The sequence below is a fragment of the Macaca mulatta genome, chromosome 3 (genome assembly GCF_049350105.2).
Source record: "Macaca mulatta isolate MMU2019108-1 chromosome 3, T2T-MMU8v2.0, whole genome shotgun sequence".
NCBI classification, from domain to species: domain Eukaryota; kingdom Metazoa; phylum Chordata; class Mammalia; order Primates; family Cercopithecidae; genus Macaca; species Macaca mulatta.
Genome location: NC_133408.1, coordinates 8255782 through 8276311, shown reverse-complemented (window position 1 = coordinate 8276311; position 20530 = coordinate 8255782). Strand labels below are relative to the sequence as shown.

Genomic DNA, 20530 nt, shown 5'->3' with positions numbered 1-20530 from the left:
CTGCAGTATGGCAGTATCAGGTCAAGAGACCGACAGAAGTAATTCCATAAACTAGTTCACTAGCTTATTTTTAGGGTTCAGTTTACTCAATGATGGGCACCACACAACCCTGAATTTTTGTTTTTATTCTGGAACTACAACTAATCTAGCTCATCACAATAGTTTTCTCTCACCCCTAGAAAAACTCTACAAAAGAATTGTGATAGCTATTGCAATTTTTAATAAAAATCTCATAAAAGCCTTATTTTGAAATATGAATTCAGGGACCTTATACTTAACTGCTTAATTTGCTTTTTAGAAGTGATACTTGAAGAGCATTTCACAGTAAATGTAGGCAGAATCAGAAGTAAATACTTGTTTTCAATCTACCCTATTACTGTAGTACTAGAAAGAAACCAGGCCACAGACAATCCAGTGGCAAACCCCTTTTCCAGCAGGGCTCCTGACTCGCTGGAGTTCCGCTATCCAAGCTCATAGGTAAAACTCGCAGCCCTCGCACCCTATGTTCTGCCTGCATGAAAAGAAATTACCAGTGGAAAAGAGGTTGGGGAACCACTTGGGACAAGTCTGCAATTCACCAGCTAGAATGTATTTGGCTTGGAGTAGTGCTTTTTGTTTTTTAACCCTTTTGCTTAAGATGAAAATGCTAACTTTATTATACTCTGTTTAGGAACTGACAAAAAATCTATTCATCTAAATGAATTGATTAATTTAGAACATTAACGATCTTATGTGGAGTGGAAAACTAAAGATCTGCTTGACAGGCTTCTGTAATTTTATGATTGGAATTTTGTAGGTGAATATATAGTTGCAGTCCAAGGACTGATTTCACACTTAGAAAATTAACTTGAATATATTAAAAATTAAAGATCCCTTTAACTTTTAACCACTGATCAAAAAAGGATGGAGTCTCGCTCTGTTGCCCAGGCTGGAGTACAGTGGCACCACCTTGGCTCGCTGCAAGCTCCGCCTCCCAGGTTCACGCCATTCTTCTGCCTCAGCCTCCCGAGTAGCTGGGACTACAGGCGCCTGCCACCATGCCCGGCTAATTTTTTTTGTATTTTAATAGACACGGGGTTTCACTGTATTTGCCAGGATGGTCTCAATCTCCTGACCTCGTGATCCGCCCACCTCGGCCTCCCAAAGTGCTGGGATTACAGGTGTGAGCCACCACGCCCGGCCCAAAAAAGGTAATTTTTAAAATGATTTACCTTATAAAACAAAGAGGTAGAGCTGCTGTAGTCCATCTAGGCTCTATATACTGGTCATCTCATTTCAATTAGGTCAACTGGACTGCCTCTTCTCTTTGGCAGTCTAAAATCTCATTTAAAGGCTTTAATAAATGAAAAAACTTACCTTAAAATTGACATAACTAAAATATGACCAGAAAGTATACCATAGCATTGATAATTAAATTCAAACTATTGGTCTTGCCATACTTGAGAAACAGATGTATAGTCTAGTTATTTACCTGTTGCCAAAGATAGAGCCTGCAGATTTGTAGAATCCAAATGATGTGACCCTCCCCCTCCCTCCATCAAATCTAGAAAAGCAATTCTTGAGCAGACATCAATTTAAAATCTTGATACTTTTCTACCAATTTAACAATATATTAGGATCCAGCTAGGCAGATTATGAAAAGGGTAAAAATCTCTTACTTTTGAGAATCCTCATGTATCCTTAGGCAACATCTCTGTAATTTAACAGCCTTTAAAACTTAAAATCTAAGAAAAGACAACACAGCCCTTAGCATTACATAGTTTACTTATCAATCCTTAGTATTCACAATTTGAGCTAGGGATTAACATTTGCTAATCTAGTTGGAATCAATTTTTCCCACAATGCTCTATTTTGTCACCTAGTTTTGACAAATTCATTCCTTCTCTTCCCAAATACTAGGATAATAGACAGTCTCAAACTGTTAAGTTGCAAATTTCTTAGGGTTTCTGCTTTATTATTTCCTTGATATCCATGGCAGAAATTCAGAGGTATAACTTCAACATTAACAGGTGAAAAGTTCTACAATGACTTGTTGCACTCCATCACATTAGAATAATTGAACTATTATTTCCATACAACATCGGAAAACTACGGTATTTGGTGACAACTGCAAGATACCTGATAAATATATCAACTTACTATTCATGAAAAAGAATGGAGCTGGTTATTTCAGCTATAAAAGGGCAAAGCAAAAAGACCATTTTCTAGCCATTTAAAAGTTACTCAAAAAATTGATACAATGGAGCGGAAAGGAAAACAAAAAAGACTGTAAGCACCTTTAATGATGTTCTTGCATTCTACTGATATACAAACCTCTGGGGTTTCAGTTGGCACAATCAAGTTCAACTTGTACTGACAGAAAATATTTAAATTCTTCCTATTTAGTTTTTAATATCAAACAGGGAGGTTAGTAAATTGTTTTCTGATTCTTCTACAAAAACAAAAAGTCTAGAAGACAGAGGGAATGTAGTATGCACCTCTTATTATTCTAATAATTTTTACTTATGAGGTCATAACAAGTGCAAAGGGCTTAGTAATGCATCTTATTCTTTACTTTTGGACAGTAACACCCTCAGATGGTATTTTTATTGGTTTATTTTATATCCTCCTTTTCCATTTGCCCTTCTGTTTTGAAGTGCTTTTTCTTAAATCTTAAGTTCTTTGCCTTCATTTTCTTATAAACCCAATTTCCTCTTTAGGTGCAACTCTACTATTTGAAAGGAACCTTTCTGTTGTAATTTACAAGCTGTGAGTAACTGCTATATCATTCTTTCCAAGGATTAATAAACTGAGAAATGATTTAATCAGATATTTGCCACTTACAAAAAGGGAGGCCGATCTTAGGAATTATTTGAATATGGGATAAACTTTTCCTTTTATTCCTAAGTTACTTCACATTGTAAGTATACCATTTTAAATAAGGAGGACACGAAAAAAGAAAGCTTTGTTAACACTTATCTATCTCGTGAATGTTTGAAATCATTTTTCCTTTATATGCTTGGTAAAGTGAGTCTTTCCAAGAAAGCAAAAATCAAATCTGAGTACCTCAAAGCCTTTAAAACCATAAATGAATAAAACCATAGGACTTTGGACATACACAACCAAAGTAGTTTTTGTTTTTTTCACATACACCATTAGCTGAACTTCAAGTGCAGTGGAAAAGTACAGCACTTATTTCTGGATCAGTTCACAGTCAAATTATAACCCTTTTATCTTTTTCTCAAGAATACTACAAACTGACTCTAAATAATAAAGTACACCTGTGCATTAAATCCCTGGGCATTTTGCATAACGTAGAAAAAAAGCCAAACATGTTCTAGTGCTCAATGTAAACATTTTTAACTATTAATGATTTATTAATTTTCCTTAAAGGTACTTAGGAGTGTGTGTGTCACATATTCAAAGTTAACCTTAGGAATAGCACCATAACCAAAAAAACCCATAAAAATTATTTTCTCCATTATCTCTTAGTTTTATTTCATAACTTGAGAAGCTACCATTGTCAGCTATGCTTTTAAAGACATCAGGTTCATTCTTGCTTCTGATGAAACCAAATCTGATTAAAAACCAAAATACCATTTCTGTATGCAAGGGTCTATTTTGGACTGAAAGAAAAAATAGTAATTGGATGACCAGTCAATGACCAATAATTAATGCAATCCAAAGAATGAGAACAGTTCTATTAACGAAGCCTAAACTGTCAAAATATCATTTTACCAAAAGAATGAATGTACTTATTAATGTATTCCATATTTATGGATTTTTTTGGTATCTTTTTGCAAATGATGGTAAACATGGAGTTATAAACCTGAGAACAGATTATAAAACAGAGAAGGTTATAAAACAGAGAAGGTTAAGGAGAGTTTAAATAAATTAATGGATTTGACATCTATCGCCAGCTCTTAAAATTAGGGGAGTAAAAGGCATCCCATTAGTCCTTTCAGTCTTAGTCAAGGACAACTACCATGAATCCGTCTGTTTACTGTATACTTAACACAAGCTCTGAGAAGAAAAGCATCATAGTTCTGAAATGGTGATAGCTCTCTAAGCCACAAATGAGAGGTAGGTTTCCCACCTATCTCAGTTGATAATGTCCAAATACATCCTTCCCCATGCATCAGAGTAGAAAGAAAATGTACCTCCTACTATGTTAAGTGGAATAGATAACTACAAATAGGAACACTTCAGAACATTCTCTAACATTAATACCAGTCTGATGCTTCATCTTATCTGCCACTTCAAAGATACACAGGAGAAAAGGTTAACTTTGTCTGAAACCAAACACAATTAGGGCTAATAAATAACACTGTCTAACATTGATACCAGTCTGATGCTTCACCTTACCTGCCATTTCAAAGATACACAGGAGAAAAGGGTTAATTTTGTCTGAAACTAAACACAACTAGGGCTAATAAATAACTTACAGGTGGGGTACTGTAACATATCCCTTACCCACTAAATATGTAAACCATTTGAATCAAGTCCATCTTCAGGCACAAACAAGTTAGGAGTGGCCACCTACACTGGAGTAGCATAACCTATCAAGTATTTGGTTAGAAAATAAGTGTACTATTTGTGTGATAAAGTTTCACTTTAAATGGATTATAAAATTATTTTCCCACGAAACATTTCTTACATTTGGACTAGAAGTCACTAATAAAGACATATTTAGTTGCCCCAGCAAAGAATGCTTAGGATTGCACATGGAAGCAGTAAACTAAAACAAAGAGATGCAGAATGACATTTAACTATTTTCCTATATAGATAAGATTTGCAATTGTACTCTAACAAAACTCAACTCTACAATTGCAGTACAGATGGGGGAAACCTACATATTAACTTAAATACTCTTTTAGCCCTGTACACTCTATTAAAGAACACACTTCTAAATCTAAGGCACACAAATTCCTCTATTTCACAGAGTAAGATTATGGAAGAGCAAGATTTTGGTTAAATCCCTTACAATGGAAACCAGGAGATCTTGGACAGAAGACAAATTATATAGCATTTTGTTAGTGCACAATTTAAAAGAAAATGCTATGACTATGCTCTGGTCTTAGAGGTTTAAAACATGCACTCAAATCATTTAAAATAATTTACTAGCACTTTATAAATTCAAGTTTATAACATAAAAGTGATCACGTTTTCCTTAAAAAGAAAAAAACCCAACAGCACTTGGAAAGAAAATTAGAAACCATTTCAATGAAAATGACCAGATCTGGTATAATGCATTCTACTCAAGTAGCCAGGCAAAGAAAAAAAAGTGGTAGGTACCTTGCCTACTAATCATGGTTATACCTCCCATGATTATAGTGTCAGTATGCATGTATTTATGAAGAATCTGTAAACATATTGTGAAATTGTTATAACTACTAAGAACAGGGGTTAGAAACTACTGCCTCTTTGACAAATTCAGAAAATAACTGCATGACACTTGCTGCCATGAAAGTAATGCTCATTGGTTTTGATAACCAGGATGTCTAGTGTTTAACATATTTCAAACTCTTGCTATATGTAGTCAAATACTGTCAAAATAGATCTGCCCCCAAAATGAAGCATATTTTGGCACCTGTGCTGAATGCTGCTACAAAGACCAGCAAGTGCAAATAAAAATAACAGTCATGATTTAGTCACATTCATAACTTTTCATAGAAAAATATAAATATATTCCCTGAATTGTAAGACAAAAAAATAATTTTAACAGCCAGCTTTCACCATAAATTCCAGTCCATTTCCTCTTAAATGAACTGGCTTTCCCTCAAGGTCATAAGGTGCAACCATTGAAATCTAACACATTTTCTAAGCTTCTATCATCATCCCCATCATGGTATCTCACAGTCCTTCTACCCTGATTTCTCGTTTTTATTTTTGAACGTCGAAGAACTCTTTTAGATTTTGCATAGTCCAAATCCTCCCAGTCATTATCATCCACACTTAACCTAGGGCGTTTGCTTTGTCTCTGACGTCTCACAGTTTTAGATATGTTAGCTGTAAAAGTTTTACCTTTTCTAACTACTTTTGCTTTTCCTTTCATTTTCCTCCTTTTGGTTTTTGTATTATCGGTACAGTCAATATCTGATTCAGTTACAGATCCCAAATCTGATGATTTGGAACTAGTATCAGGTCTACACTTTGAATTCCCAGTTGTTTCAGAGAGTTTCACATTTTCCAATTCAGGATGCGATCTTTTCCTTTTTACTTCCTTCTCTGCTGCTTCCTGTGAATCATGAATCACTTTTGTCTTACTGAAAGGAGCCTTTCCATAGGTCCTGAGTCTTCTGCCATTCCACCTGCGCAGCCCATAATTCAGTTCCACTTCAAAATTATTCTCTGCAGTAGCTTTTTGTGCCAAAGCTGACTCTGAAGAAAATGTCCTATCAGTCTCACTCCCTGGAATATGACTTTTTGAATCTTCTCCTGAAGATGCTACAGAGGAACTTTTTCTTTTAGAAGGTGCATCTATTTTGTGAATATTGGTATGCCTGTGCTTCTGTTCTGAATTCAACGTATCTTCAGAGTCTGAGTCTCCATTTAGAGCCTGACTAAGCACTTTTGTACTAAGTTCGGAGTCAGGATCAGGTGGCTTGCCTTCACAGGCATACTGTTCACTTGGCACTTCACAATGTACACTTCCTTCACAATCACTCAGTTTCTTCTTAGCTGTAGTACAAGCAAGATGGACAGGTTTTTTCCTTCCATTTTTGCTTCTAGTGTGCACATTTTCTAAACTGACATCTTCTACATCACTCATGAGCTTGATCTTACTGGCAGCCGTAGCTGCACATCTTCGAGTAATCCTTAGGAGACCTGTTCTGGCTTTTGATGACTTCTTAGCTACCTGTAAACTACTGTCTGAGTCACTGGAACAGACCCTTTTCCTGGAAAGTTTTCTGCTTTGTCCACTGTCTTGTGATGTAGAATCTAAAAGTTAAAGAGTAGATTTCTATTAATCTTTTGTAAGTAATTAAGTCTAAAGGAATTATATGTTCAGTATTAAAAACAAATTCAGAATTCATATTAATTTGAAGGGGGTATCGCAGTGAATGGAATGGTACACACTTCTTAGTATAGTCATATGTTGCTCAACAGCAAGGATACGTTCTGAGAAATGCATCGTTAGGCTATTTCGTCTTAAGCAAACATCAGAGTGTGCTTACACAAACTTATGGTACAGCCTACTACACACCTAGGTTATATGGTATAGCCTGTTACTCCTAGGCTACAAACTTCTACGACATGCTACTGTTCTGAATGCTGCAGGCAGTTGTTACACAATGGAAAGTATGTGTGTATGTATCCAAACAGAAAAGGTAATGCACTACACTAGGACTAGAGGACAGCTATGATGACTTCACTAAGCAACAGAAATTTTTCACCTTCATTATAATCTTATGAGACCACCACTGTTATGCAGCACATGACTGTACTTTAAAGCAGTAACTTTTTCATCCTCAGCACCATTTACAAATTCAACACATTCTCATCAATAACATCCCATGATCTTGACACTATAATATTAACATGAATACAACTAAACTCTATTTACCATAGCACTAGCATATGCAAACTAATCACTTAACACTTAGCCTCTCTGAAACTCCCCATAACTCTGCAAGCTCCAATCACACAAATACTTTTCATCTTAGTTTTAGCTGTCCTCTGCTCTATAGTATTTTTTTTAATCAATCCCCATGTACCAGGAGTACAATCTGAATTTAGCAAGTTATTTCACCACTTTGTGCTCCAGTTACTACCTGTAAAATGAATGCTAGTACATACCTACTTCATAAAAGAAATGTAGACTAAACTGCTTATTAATGGAAAGCATTTAGAAAAACTTCCTAATAGAAACAGCTCAGTAACTGTCTTATTTGCCATTACTAACATCCCTTTTAAATAGTCCTACCCTTTTTGTCTACTGCTTAAGCTGTCAACACCACAGCTTATAAATGTGCCCCTCTCTGCTTTAGTCAAGCTCATCTCTAATATAATGTATCCCCATCATCAATACAAGAAGTGAAATCTTTAATAGGCATAGTTCTTAAGGCCAAGATTGCCTGTTAGGTGAATAAAACTATACTCAATAAAAAGTTACGCATGCATGTAAGAATATAAAGGATGAACAGAAAAGGCTAACACAGAATGCATGGGAGGGAAAGAAACAGCAAAGGGAAAAAAGTTTCAAGGGAAAATTTTTCAGGGGGGGAAAAAAATCGGTGTGTGTAAGAGTAAAAGGATGGTGAGAGTAAATCAGTGAACAAAGATACGTGTTTTGAATTACCTTTCATAAAACTGTTTGGTTTTTCTTTTTTGTCATCATCTGAATCTAAATCAGTTTCAGTTCCATGATCTGAGGAACGCTGGGACACAGCAATAGGATCACAGTTCAGATTTCCTGAAATTGGGTTCATTTCCATTTTATGACATTTCCCATCTTCTCTATCTTGCTCCTCAGATTCAGAATCTTCCGAATCACTCAAAATCTTTGCTTTTTTAAAGAAACTCGCAGTTTTGTGAAATGTATTGTATTTCCTACCACCAGATCTTCCTGGTTCAGAATCTGCTTCCTCTGAGATGCTCTCTGCCTTAAGTTTCTGCACAGACGTTGATGGGCCAGCAGTTCTGTTACATGCATGATCTGAATCATGACTTTTAGAGTCTTCCTCAGAAGACTCTATTTTAAGAAATTTCGTTTTTGAAGGTGCTGGAGTATGGGACTTGTAACCATTAGCATGCCAATTTTTCCGGGCTACCCGCAAATCACTTTCTGACTCTGAATCTCTGTTTTCAGATTCATCAACATTACTCTGGACAGTGTGAGAATTGAACACTGGTAATGGTTGATTGTCATCTTTTAGCTCCTCTTCTTCAATTTCAGACTTTAAGCTCTGTTCATCTTCAGAATTATGTAATAGCTTTTTTCTAGCTACAGCAGAAGCATTGCGGTGAGGCAGCTTCCGACCAGAACAGACACTTTCAGAGCTAGAATTCTCTTCTACATCACTCATTAGCTTTATCTTATTGGCAGCTACAGCAGCACACTTCCGTAAGACCTTTCGGTTATTTCCAGCTCTGGCTTTTAGAATTTCACCAGTCTCCAATGAATTGTTATCAGAATCACTTAAATAGACTCTCTTTCGAGTGGCTTTTCTGCCACATCCATTTTCTAATGAAACAGGACCTAGAAATAAGGTTAACAATAAGACTTAAAAGATTTTCCTTATTTCAACATTTTTAAATGACTATTATTTTAATGATTTTCTTCACTTTTGGGGGAGGCAGGGAGGAGACGAAGTTTCGCTCTTGTTGCCCAGGCTGGAGTGCAATGGTGTGATTTTGGCTCACTGCCTCCCGGGTGCAAATCCTGCCTCAGCCTCCCGAGTAGCTGGGATTACAGGCACCAGTCACCATGCCTGGCTAATTTTTTGTATTTTTACTAGAGACACGGTTTCACCATGGTGGCCAGGCTAGGCTGGTCTCAAACTCCTGACCTCAGGTGATCCGCCCACCTCGGCCTCCCAAAGTGCTGGGATTACAGGCGTTGAGCCACCACACCCAGCCTTTTCTTCACTTTTTAATGCCAAAATTCATTTCCTTCCTAAATCTAAAGAACATAAAGGACATTAACTTAATCTTATGTAGATGCATTAAATCAAGAATCTATTCAATTTATAACTTTTGGATTCTTTTGATATACATCCCACAAAAGTATTACTGAGTCTCTTACCAGTTTTTCTTTGAGCAGCTCTAGTTCTGGTTACCCTGAGATTGCTGCTTCTAGATAGCCCACTACGTGAGGAGGATTCACGAGCTCTTGAACTCTCTTTGCTTTCCTCAGAACTACTGGAAGCTGACGATGACAAAGAGGTAGCTAAAGAATCTTCCATTTCACTTTCTAGGAAAAATAAAGTGTAAATAGTTACATATATTCTGCTGTCTTTACACACATAAGCAAGCAGTTCATAACATTACTCTGAACATTACATAACGTTACTACAAAAGCAGATTCCTAAAATGCTTAGAATGTATTTTTTTAAAAACCATTCCCAAAAAAAACCTGATGAAATTTGGAGTATTAAAAGGTACATAATCAGCATTCCAAATAAAGTTTTTGCTTCTATTTCTAAAAATAACAGATTAATCCTAGCATAGATTTACAAAACATAGTTTTATGTATTTTATAAACAGACTTCCAATTAAAAATTTAATTAGCTGCAGGCCAGGCACGGTGACTCACTCCAGTAATCCTAGCATTTTGGGAGGCCGAGGTGGGTGGATCACTTGAGGCCAGGAGTTCGAGACTAGCCTAGCCAAATAGTGAAACCCCATCTCTACTAAAAATACAAAATTAGCCAGGCATGGTGGCAGGAGCCTGAAATCCCAGCTACTTGGGAGGCTGAGGCAGAAGAATCACTTGAACCCGGGAGGCGAAGGTTGCAGTGAGTCAAGATCATGCCACCGCACTCCAGCCTGGGTGACAGAAAGTGACTCTGTCTCAAAAATAAATTAATTAAATTAATTGGCTCCGCATGTACTTCCTTCTGTGATATCAGACAGGCATTTCATACAAAAAAGACACCATCATTTCAAGTCCAGCATTTCAGAAGACATAGTTTGCATGTCTCACCATCCTTTTACCCCTTCCTAATAGCATAGTAAGGTCATTTCCGTAAGCTACACGAGAGAGAGAGTGTGTGAGAGAGAAGAAAAGAAAACTGGCTGTGATACAAAAATACCAGACACCAAACTGTGGTTCATCTTTTGAACTTGTTCTGCTGTTTGCCCACCTCAGCTACTCCTGTCAACTCTACCATCTATCACCTTGACTCCCTGTTTCCAGGCTCTTCCCCTCCCCCTGCATATCACTGCCAAACTTAATCTTCCTGAAACAATGTGACTCTCTCACTCAATAAGGAACCCATTCAGTAATCCAAACTCTTCTGCAAGGCTTGAAAGTCACTAAACTGTGACTGTACTCTACCTGTTTGATCCTATTGTTTGTAACATTCCCCAAAACGCAGTCTTTTCGTATGCACAAAATGCATCCTTCTTTCCTTCAGTGCGTTTTCTCATAGTTGCTACTAGGCTGTAATGTGTCCGCTTATCCCTAGTGCCATTTTCAATTACTCCAGCATACTCTGATTGGACATTCCATGCTATGAATGTATCCCTTCAAACAATGTACAGTTCTAATGTGACACACATGAACTTGCTTGTCTTTCTCCACATTTTATCACAGTCCACTTCCATTCCAAACTTTTATCTGTATATTTTTCAATGCTGTCATTACTATTTATTGAAATACTAGGTAATAGAAGACGTGCATAAATGATTCAATTATAATAGTAAATAGTATGCTACTGTCATAAGTCGGCAAAACCACTCAGAGCAATACAGAAGTAGATACACACCACAGCCTCATTTGTACAATGTTAACAAAGGGTTAGCATCAGCTACAGTTACACTACCGGATGGCAACAACATGAAGAGTTTAGAATTTACTAGGTCATCAGCTTTGAACTTACATGATTATCAGTACTTCTTAATTTTTAAATTAAGATACAAAAACTTCAAATGCTGCACACCAAGTGTGAAGAATCGATGTATCACATAATTGAAAATTCAGTATAAATGTACCATTTACAAAGCACTGGTACTTATGGAACATAATCGAATTGTTCCATGTTTATTATGTTTATCTCTTCCATTAAACTATTAAGTTCTTTCAGTGTCAGGGCCACTTGGGTCCTCGCCAATGAAATAACAAAATATTCCACTTCTCACCAGATAACGTAGAAACATTTGTTATAGGTCTATTTCTTCTCCTCCTTTCTGATGATTCTGCTGAATCTGAAGAGTCACCAGAAGTAACAGCTGAAGAAATACCAGCACTTGTCTTGTGGGTTCCAAGATAAGCTGTCCTACTTGAGGTAGACTGGGTAGGAGAACCTACCAACTCAGGAATTATTTTTGTCTGAGATTTTAACCTCTTCTGCTTGAGGTTTCTGGTCAAACATATGAACAAAGGAAACAGTATTTAACAAAATATAGAGATAACTGGTTCACAGAGAATGACTAAATAGAAGTATATCATATTTCTTAAACTGAGTAATTTTATGATCAAAACATTAAAATATTCACTATTAACATTTTATTCTGGCACTGATTATTAGTAGTATTTCCTAACTCTAAATTTAACATACTGTTATTCAAATTTGGAGTAATGAACAAATGTTCCAAGTAAGAGTTACAGAAAATTATTTGAATACCTTACGTTCTTTGGATTAAATGCTAAGAGGAACCAACATTTATGTAATATAGGCATTCATTCATACTACCAATTTAAGCCTCGATAGAACCCAACTTTCTCCTCTCTTATTTATATGTCCCTAAAGACAGAATAAGGTTAAGAGGAGAAATCAACACAACCTAAACAGGAAAAGTTAAAAAAAGGAATCAGAACAAAATGATTTTTGTCCCAAGACCAGACTATTTACATCTAACTGCACCCATCCACCATGGTTGGCCCCTAGGCCAGGAATTACGGGAAAGGAGAGTGGAAGTTTAAGGCATGTGAGAAATCTGGATGAATGAATATTGAGATAATCCTATTTTCCTTTAAAACAGTAAGAAATGGCTGAAAACGCCTGTAATCCCAGCACTTTAGGAGGCCAAGGCAGGTGGATCAATTGAAGCCAGAGTTCAAACACTAGCCTGGGCAACATAGCATGACCCCATGCCTACAAAAAATTTAAAAATTAGCTGGGCGTAGCTGTGTACACCTACAATCATAGCTACTCAGGAGACTTGTATTAGCCCAGGAGCTTGACATTACGACGAACTATGATCACACCATGCACTCCAGCCTGGGCAACAGAGAAAGACCCTGCTTCTTAAAAGCAAAACAGCATTTTAAGTGGTATCTAGACATTGAAGCTTAAAGGTAATCACAATTCTTTAAAGAAGTAATTGTCTGTATAATAAAACTCAAGCCTGTAATATCAAAAATTTTAAATGCCATTAATCATCAAGGGAGAGAACAAAAGTAAATATAAGGCCGGGCACAGTGGCTTACGCATGTAATCCCAGCACTTTGGAAGCCCGAGGCGGGTGGGTCATCTGAGGTTAGGAGTTCGAGACAAGCCTGGCCAACATGGTGAAACCCTGTCTCTACTGAAAATACAAAAACTCAGCTGGGCGTGCTGACAGGTGCCTGTAATCCCAGCTACTCTGGAGGCTGAGGCAGGAGAATTGCTTGAACCCGGGAGGTGGAGGTTGCAGTGAACCAAGATTGCACCACTACACTCACTTCAGCCTGGGCAACAAGAGCAGAACTCCCTCTCAAAAGAAAAAAAGAAAAAAAAAAAGTGTGATCTGATACTACCACTACCTAGGAGGGAGATGGAAGTAAGCTATACTACAGCCAAGTTCCTATATGTATGTAATAGAAGTAGTATTAATATAAAATCGATTGTTTGCAATAGATTGAGATGCATAGTGTCGTCCCTAGAGCAACCACAAAGAAATCCCATCAAGGGGATATGCTGCACATTGAAAATATAAATGGAAACAAACTAAACATTGCACAACTCAATTTTTATACTGCAACAATGTAAAGTACCTGTAAATGTGATATTAATCTTAACTACATAGTCAAAGAATATAGAATGTAAATAAATATACAATTACTGAGAAAGTTAATAAATCCTTCATTTTATATTTCTTTACGAATAATCCTCAGTAATACTGAGGTACACTGTATCAAAGGTACATTTTCCCTTACACAATCAAATGCTCAAAAGACATACATAAAGATCACATTATTCTCTACATCAGCACTCCCCAACCTTTCTGGCATCAGGGACTGGTTTTGTGGAAGACAGTTTCTCCACAGACCGGGACTGGGGCCAGTGAGTGGGCAGAGTTCAAGATGAAACTGTTTCACCTCAGATCATCAAGCATTAGATCCTCATAAGGAGCACACAACCTGAATCCCTCACATGCACAGTTACAACACGGTTCCTGCTCCTGTGAAAATCGAATGCCCCTGCAGATCTGACAGCAGACAGAGCTCAGGTGGTAATGCTTGTTTGTCAGCCAATCACATCCTACTGTGTGGGCCAGTGTACACAGGGAGTGGGTGTTGGGGACCCTGGCTCTACATTAAAAAGCCAATTCTTATGCAAAATACAAGTGATACTTTAAATAAACCTTAATAAGATTTGAAAAAATCTATAATTTTACATATTTATAGAATTATAAACCAATACAACAGCTCTATATTCACAGAAATGCTTTCAAGTTTTAAAACCCATGACTAGTCTTTTCAGAATGCACAGTAAAGATTAAATACACAATCTTAAATTTTTTTAAAAATGCATACAGGCTGGGTGCAGTGGCTCACGCCTGTAATCCCAACACATTGGGAGGCTGAAGTGGAAGGATCTTGATCCCAAGAGTTCAAGACCAGCATGGGCACCATAGCGAGACCCCATCTCTACAAAAAATAATTTTCAAAAATTAGCCAGGTTTGGTGACACACCCCTGTGGTCCCAACTACTCAGGAGGCTGAAGTGAGAAGAACTGCTTGAGACCAGAAAGTTGCAGCTGCAGTGGTCATAATCCTATCACTAGACTCCAGCCTGGGCAACATAGTTAAAACCTATCTCAAAAAATAAATAGGGCCAAGCACAGTGGTTCATGCCTGCAATCCTAACACTTTGGGAGGCCGAGGCAGGCGGATTGCTTGAGCTCAGGAGTTCAAGACCAGCCTGGGCAACACGGTGAAACCCCATCTCTACTAAAATACAAAAAATTAGTCAGGCACGGCAGCGTGCGCCTGTAGTCCCAGCTACGCAGGAGGCTGAGGCAGGAGAACTGCTTGAACTCGGGAGGCGGAGGTTGCAGTGAGCCAAGATTGCGCCACTGCACTCCAGCCTAGGCAACAGAGAGAGACTCTGTCTCCAAAAATAAATAAAAACTAAAAGAAATAAATAGGCCGGGTGTGGTGGCTCACATCTGTAATCCCAACACTTTGGGTGGCCAAGGTGGGTGGATCACCTGCAGTCAGGAGTTGGAGACCAGCCTGGCCAACATGGTGAAACCCCGTATCTTCTAAAAATAAAAAAAATTAGTCAGGTGTGGTGGTGCGTGCCTGTAGTCCCAGCTACTTGGGAGGCTAAGGCAGGAAAATCACTTGAACCTGGGAGGCAGAGGTTGTAGTAAGCCGAGATCATGCCACTGCACTCCAGCCTGGGTGACAGAGTGAGACTCTGTCTCCAAAATTAAATAAATAAAGCAAGCTTGCCATAACCAATTTACCTGATGCTTTTGTTAGGCTGACTGTCACCTTTACAATTTTGCCGTTGTTTGAACCTCTGGCTTCTTCGAAGTTTTTCATGGAATTTTTGACCAATTTTAAAATCTGAAGAGATTTTCTTCATTTTTTCTTCAAATAAGGCAGATAATCTCAAGGTCATACTATAAATCTGCAAGGATATAAAAACAAAGTAGAATTACAAAATAGCCTTAAAAGTATTTGAGAAATCATTGTAATCATTGAGATCACTTGCAATATATTATATCACTGCTTACAGGTAATGGCTGTCACCCATTTTTTTTTTCTATTTCCAACTCCCTTCCCTTAGTGACATCTAGAAATAACAAGAAGTATCAAATACATACCTCTCAGATGATAAGAAAGTAGTTTGAAGTCAAGCATCTACATTCAGGACTTGTGTCTATATGTCAGTGAATCTCAACTGTTTTTGACTATTCTAACATCTGTATGTACAAACCCAAAAATATACCCTTCTCCCAAAGTTAGATGGGAAGTTGATTGGTTTTAGGGCTGCTATTTAGGCTACAGAAGCACTGTGTCTCTTTGGGGCAAGGGAACAAAAGCACTTTTATATGCCAGTCTCTATCTGCAATCTGTTTTTAATGCCACCTAACTCTAAAATGAAACAAAACTACCTTGCATCCAGTAGTAGAAAGTATAACACAGAACGTTAATGCATATGAAAGATTTAACAATGTTTATAATTAAACATCAAATCTTAAATACTTTTGGATACAGCTATGCATGTACAGAAGTACTCTATACTCCTCCACAACCTTTCCTGAAAATAATTGCAAAAGTCTGATGCTCAAAAGTTAAATATAAGTCTTGTGCATGGCAGTGGTGGCGAAGACACTCCAATGCTAGAAAACTTTTTTTTTTTTTTTTTTTTTTGAGGTGGAGTCTCGCTCTGTCGCCCAGGCTGGAGTGCAGTGGCGCGATCTCGGCTCACTGCAAGCTCCGCCTCCCGGGTTCCCGCCATTCTCCTGCCTCAGCCTCCCGAGTAGCTGGGACTACAGGCGCCGCCACCACGCCCGGCTAATTTTTTTGTATTTTTAGTGGAGACGGGGTTTCATTGTGTTAGCCAGGATGGTCTCGATCTCCTGACCTCGTGATCCGCCCGTCTCGGCCTCCCAAAGTGCTGGGATTACAGGCTTGAGCCACCGCGCCCGGCCACTAGAAAACTTTTTTTAAAAGTATGTGAGATATACAAATTTCTTACATGCTTCTCATATACATATATATATACACTCACAAATGAATGTGAAATTTGTTATACTTAATCTGAAATAATCTTTGACAGTTATTTTCAATATTTCATATATATGAATTTTATTCTGCCAGGCACAGTGGCTCACACCTGTAATCCCAGTACTTTGGGAGGCCGAGGCAGGCAGATCACTTGAGGTCAAGAGTTCAAGACTAGTCTGGCCAACAACCGTGAAACCCTATCTCTGCTAAAAATACAATAATTAGCTGGGCATGGTGGTACACACCTGTAGTCCCAGCTACCCGGGAGGCTAAAGCAGGTGAATTGCTTGAAACCAGGAGGTGGCGGTTGCAGTGAGCCAAGATCTCGCCACTGCTCTCCAGCCTGGGCAACAGAGTGAGACGGTCTCAAAAAAAAAAAAAAAAAAAAGAAAGAAAGAAAGAAAAAAACACACACACACAAAAACAAAACTTCAAAAGTAACAAGTGTTGGCAAGGATGTGAACAAACTGGCCTTTATACATTGCCAGTGGGAATATAAAATGGTGCAGCCAACATGGAAAACAGTGTAGTGGTTCCTGGAAAAGGTAAACATGAATTATCCAATGACCCAGCAATTCTACTCTTAGGTCTATACCCAAGGGAATTGAGCAAGGTTTCCGAAAGATACGTGTATTCCAGAATTTGCTGCAGCATTACTCGTAATGGTCAAGAAGTAGAAACAGCCCAGCTGGCCATCGATAGACGAATGAATAAGATATGGTATAACCACACACTTTAATACTATTCAGCCATAAAATGGAATAAAGTTCTGATACATGCTACAACATGCATAAGCCTTTAAGGCATTACACTAGTGAAATAAATAAGTTGTACACAAAAGGACAAATATGGGAAGATCTCAATTTTTATATGAACTTATCTAGGACAGGCAAATTCAGACACAGAAGTTAGAAGTTTCCAAGGACTGGGGGTAAGGGGAAATTATTGCTTGATGGTTACAGAGCTTCTGTCTGGAATGATGAAAAAGTTTTAGAAATATTATAAATATAAATGATGTCACTGAATTGTACTCATAAAAATGGCTAAAATGGCAAATGTTATATATAGTTAACCATAGTTTTGAACAACTGACAATGTACTATATCAAAAACCACTGAACTAAAAGCTTTCAGTGGTGAATCGTATGGTGTGCATCCTCAAACATGTATTTGAGGGGTGCAGGGAAGACTTGAATGAAATTTATTTTGTCTCTGAAAAAATACAGTCTTACAAATGGTGACTGACAAAAATCCAAGCTTGGAAAAATGTTAGCCTTGAATGTTAAACTGATCCAGCAAGCAGTATGAATCCTGAATCCAACGAAGAGTTCTCAAATTGAGACTAGAGACAGTAATGCAGTAGGAGTCTAATATTAAGTAATGACAGGGAAATGCAGTTAAAGCAAAATAGTTAATGTCACTGATTGCAGACACCAAAAAATGTTGTAAGATCAAACAAGTGTTTTACTTTAAATATGACTTTTTACAATTACTCAACACACAAACTACATGGAGTCTTGCTCTGCTGCCCAGGCTAGAGTGCAGTGGCATGATCTCGGCTCACCACAACCTATGCCTCCCAGGTTCAAGCGGCTCTCATGCCTCAGTTCAAGCAGTTCTCATGCCTAATGCCTGTAGTTGGGATTACAGGCAAGTGCCAGCACACCCAGCTAATTTTTTTTATCTACAGTAGAGAAGAGGGCTCACCATGTTGACCAGGCTGGTCTCAAACTCCTGACCTCAAGTGATCTGCCTACCTTGGCCTCCCAAAGTCCTGGGATTATAGGCCTCATCAAGTTTTGAAAAGTTACCCAATGTGTAACATGTTAACAAAACTTTAGTAAAACATTCTACTGAAACTGTGTGCCCCAAAGAGTTAAAGAAACCAATAACTAACAAAAATTCTTAAGTTTACAAAATGACAAAAAAAAAAAACCCCAACCTACTAAAACACTGAAATTCCCTCTGCTTACGCGATAAGAAGAACTGGCTGAAACTGGTTAAAACCAGCATGGCCAAGTGGAGTCTGCACAGAATGAGCCTGCCTACATCAGAGCCTGAATTTCCAGCATGTTTCACACTAACTTCCCCCAAATTTGCACATGCAACCCATCAAATAACATAAAGAAATAACCACACATGCCCAAAGACTTTCCAGACCTCTCCTTTCCTTCCACTAATCACCTACTAATCTCAGAATCCATACCCTGAACCTTTTCTTTAAAAAAAAAATACTGCTTTAAAGCCAGCACAGGAGTCAGATTTGAAATTCACTCCTGTCTCCTTGGGAGTCGACTTTCAATATAAAGCTTATTCTCAAAAACCCAGTGTCACCACTTCACTTGAGTAGGCTAGAAGAAAAAAAAGAAGAAAAAGAAAAACCCTGTGTCATACTATTAGCTTCTAATACATCAAGTAAAGAGCCTCCATTGGCTCTATAACATTATTTGTGGTCTTAATCAGAGAGCTCATGTGTTGTTTCTTCAAATCCAAATGTTCTTATGCTGTCAGTAGTCTCACGATCAGATTTTCCTTTTTACTTTTAATATTCTTACAGTCTTGATCTATGTTTCCAATCCACTTAATATCCCTAAACATACAAAACACAGAGGCTCTTACTCTGTGTATCAAATTTGTTCACTTTCTATTGATACCTACTCCCATTAATCCCCACTTGCTTATAAAACTTAAGGAGATTATGATAAACATCAACTGATGAAAGGCAAAAACTAAAGATATTTGGGCAGTAGCAGAAGCTCTTTTCTTTATAATACTCTCACTTTATTCATTTATCTTTAATGTTCTAACCTCTACTACACAGTGAAAATTACAGTGGAAAAAATTACTATTACATTGGAAAATTATCTACACAGATCAGGCAGTTTGTTTCAATAAACCACTTAAAAAATTACCTTTGATCTTTTGTTTGGTGTATATGCTTTTGCATTGCTAAATATCAACCGGATGTCTTTGCAAAACTCCAAAGGGCTGTCATAATTTCCCGCATCGAGAGTTTCCCTTACTGTTCCAAAATCCATTGGGGTATCTATAATATCTCTGTAGTCCTAGGTTTTAAAAGCAATGATTAATTCATAGATTCATTTTTTGCTTTTATAAATGTAAATGCCATCAGATCTCTAAAAAATTTGAAATGATGGAAGAGAGGAAAAGGTTAGAGGACTCTTAAAATTCATTACTAATGTTTAAAAAGAGGTATAAAAACAAAGACAAGATAGAAAGAAATATACCAAAATGTTAATGTCTATTTATTGTTATTGACACATGGGATGGTTTTATTTCCTACTGTATATACTCCAAGCGTCCTACAGTCACTCTGTGCTGTTATAATCCAACTTGTTTTTATAAAGTCATTTTTCAATTTCCCTTTTTAAAGAGTGCAAACGACACTTTTATCCAATTCATAGTTTTCCTAGTGCTAGCCCTACTTAGAAATCTAAGTAGATCCATCCCATTGTTATGTAATACTGGTTTCCTAAGTCTAAATTCTTAAATGAGTTACAAGGGTGTCTATAAATTGAAGAAAACTATGTAAAACACTACTTCTACCACTAACTTAGTGATAAGAGCAAAAAAGTTAACATAAAGCCTAGGTATCTTTCTCTTTAAAGTTTAATAACTCTACCCCAGTTTCCTCACTGCAAAGCAAGAAAAGCCCCAAACATTTAAACAATGGAAACTTACTGGATATTCAACCAAATCAACAGGTTGTCTAAATGGTTCAGAATCTTCACACTGAAAAATTAAGTTCACTAGTTCCTTACACTGTTTCTTCCAGTTGCTTTCAACATAGTTGGTAGCTCTGATGCTTTTTTTCCCATCATGGACCTAAAAATACATTCACAGTCTTAAGAAAAATCACACTATTGGTGTAAGACTGTGGCAAAAATGTAACTGATCTACTGTCTTCTATAAAAACACA

The 20530-nt window shown here is 37.5% G+C and overlaps 1 protein-coding gene across 2 annotated transcripts in view; it reads right to left on the bottom strand.

Moving 5' to 3' along the window:
- BRWD1 (bromodomain and WD repeat domain containing 1) overlaps positions 1 to 20530 on the bottom strand; it is a 132848-nt gene that overhangs the window by 6607 nt on the left and 105711 nt on the right. For both annotated transcript variants that reach the window (XM_015132876.3, XM_077995738.1), the window contains 7 exons: positions 20293 to 20436; positions 19503 to 19655; positions 15322 to 15488; positions 11785 to 12005; positions 9728 to 9895; positions 8282 to 9181; positions 6004 to 6921 (listed from right to left, as the gene is read on the bottom strand). In XM_015132876.3, coding sequence (XP_014988362.3) covers positions 6004 to 6921; positions 8282 to 9181; positions 9728 to 9895; positions 11785 to 12005; positions 15322 to 15488; positions 19503 to 19655; positions 20293 to 20436 — 2671 coding nt within the window. The remainder of the gene's footprint in view (positions 1 to 6003; positions 6922 to 8281; positions 9182 to 9727; positions 9896 to 11784; positions 12006 to 15321; positions 15489 to 19502; positions 19656 to 20292; positions 20437 to 20530) is intronic.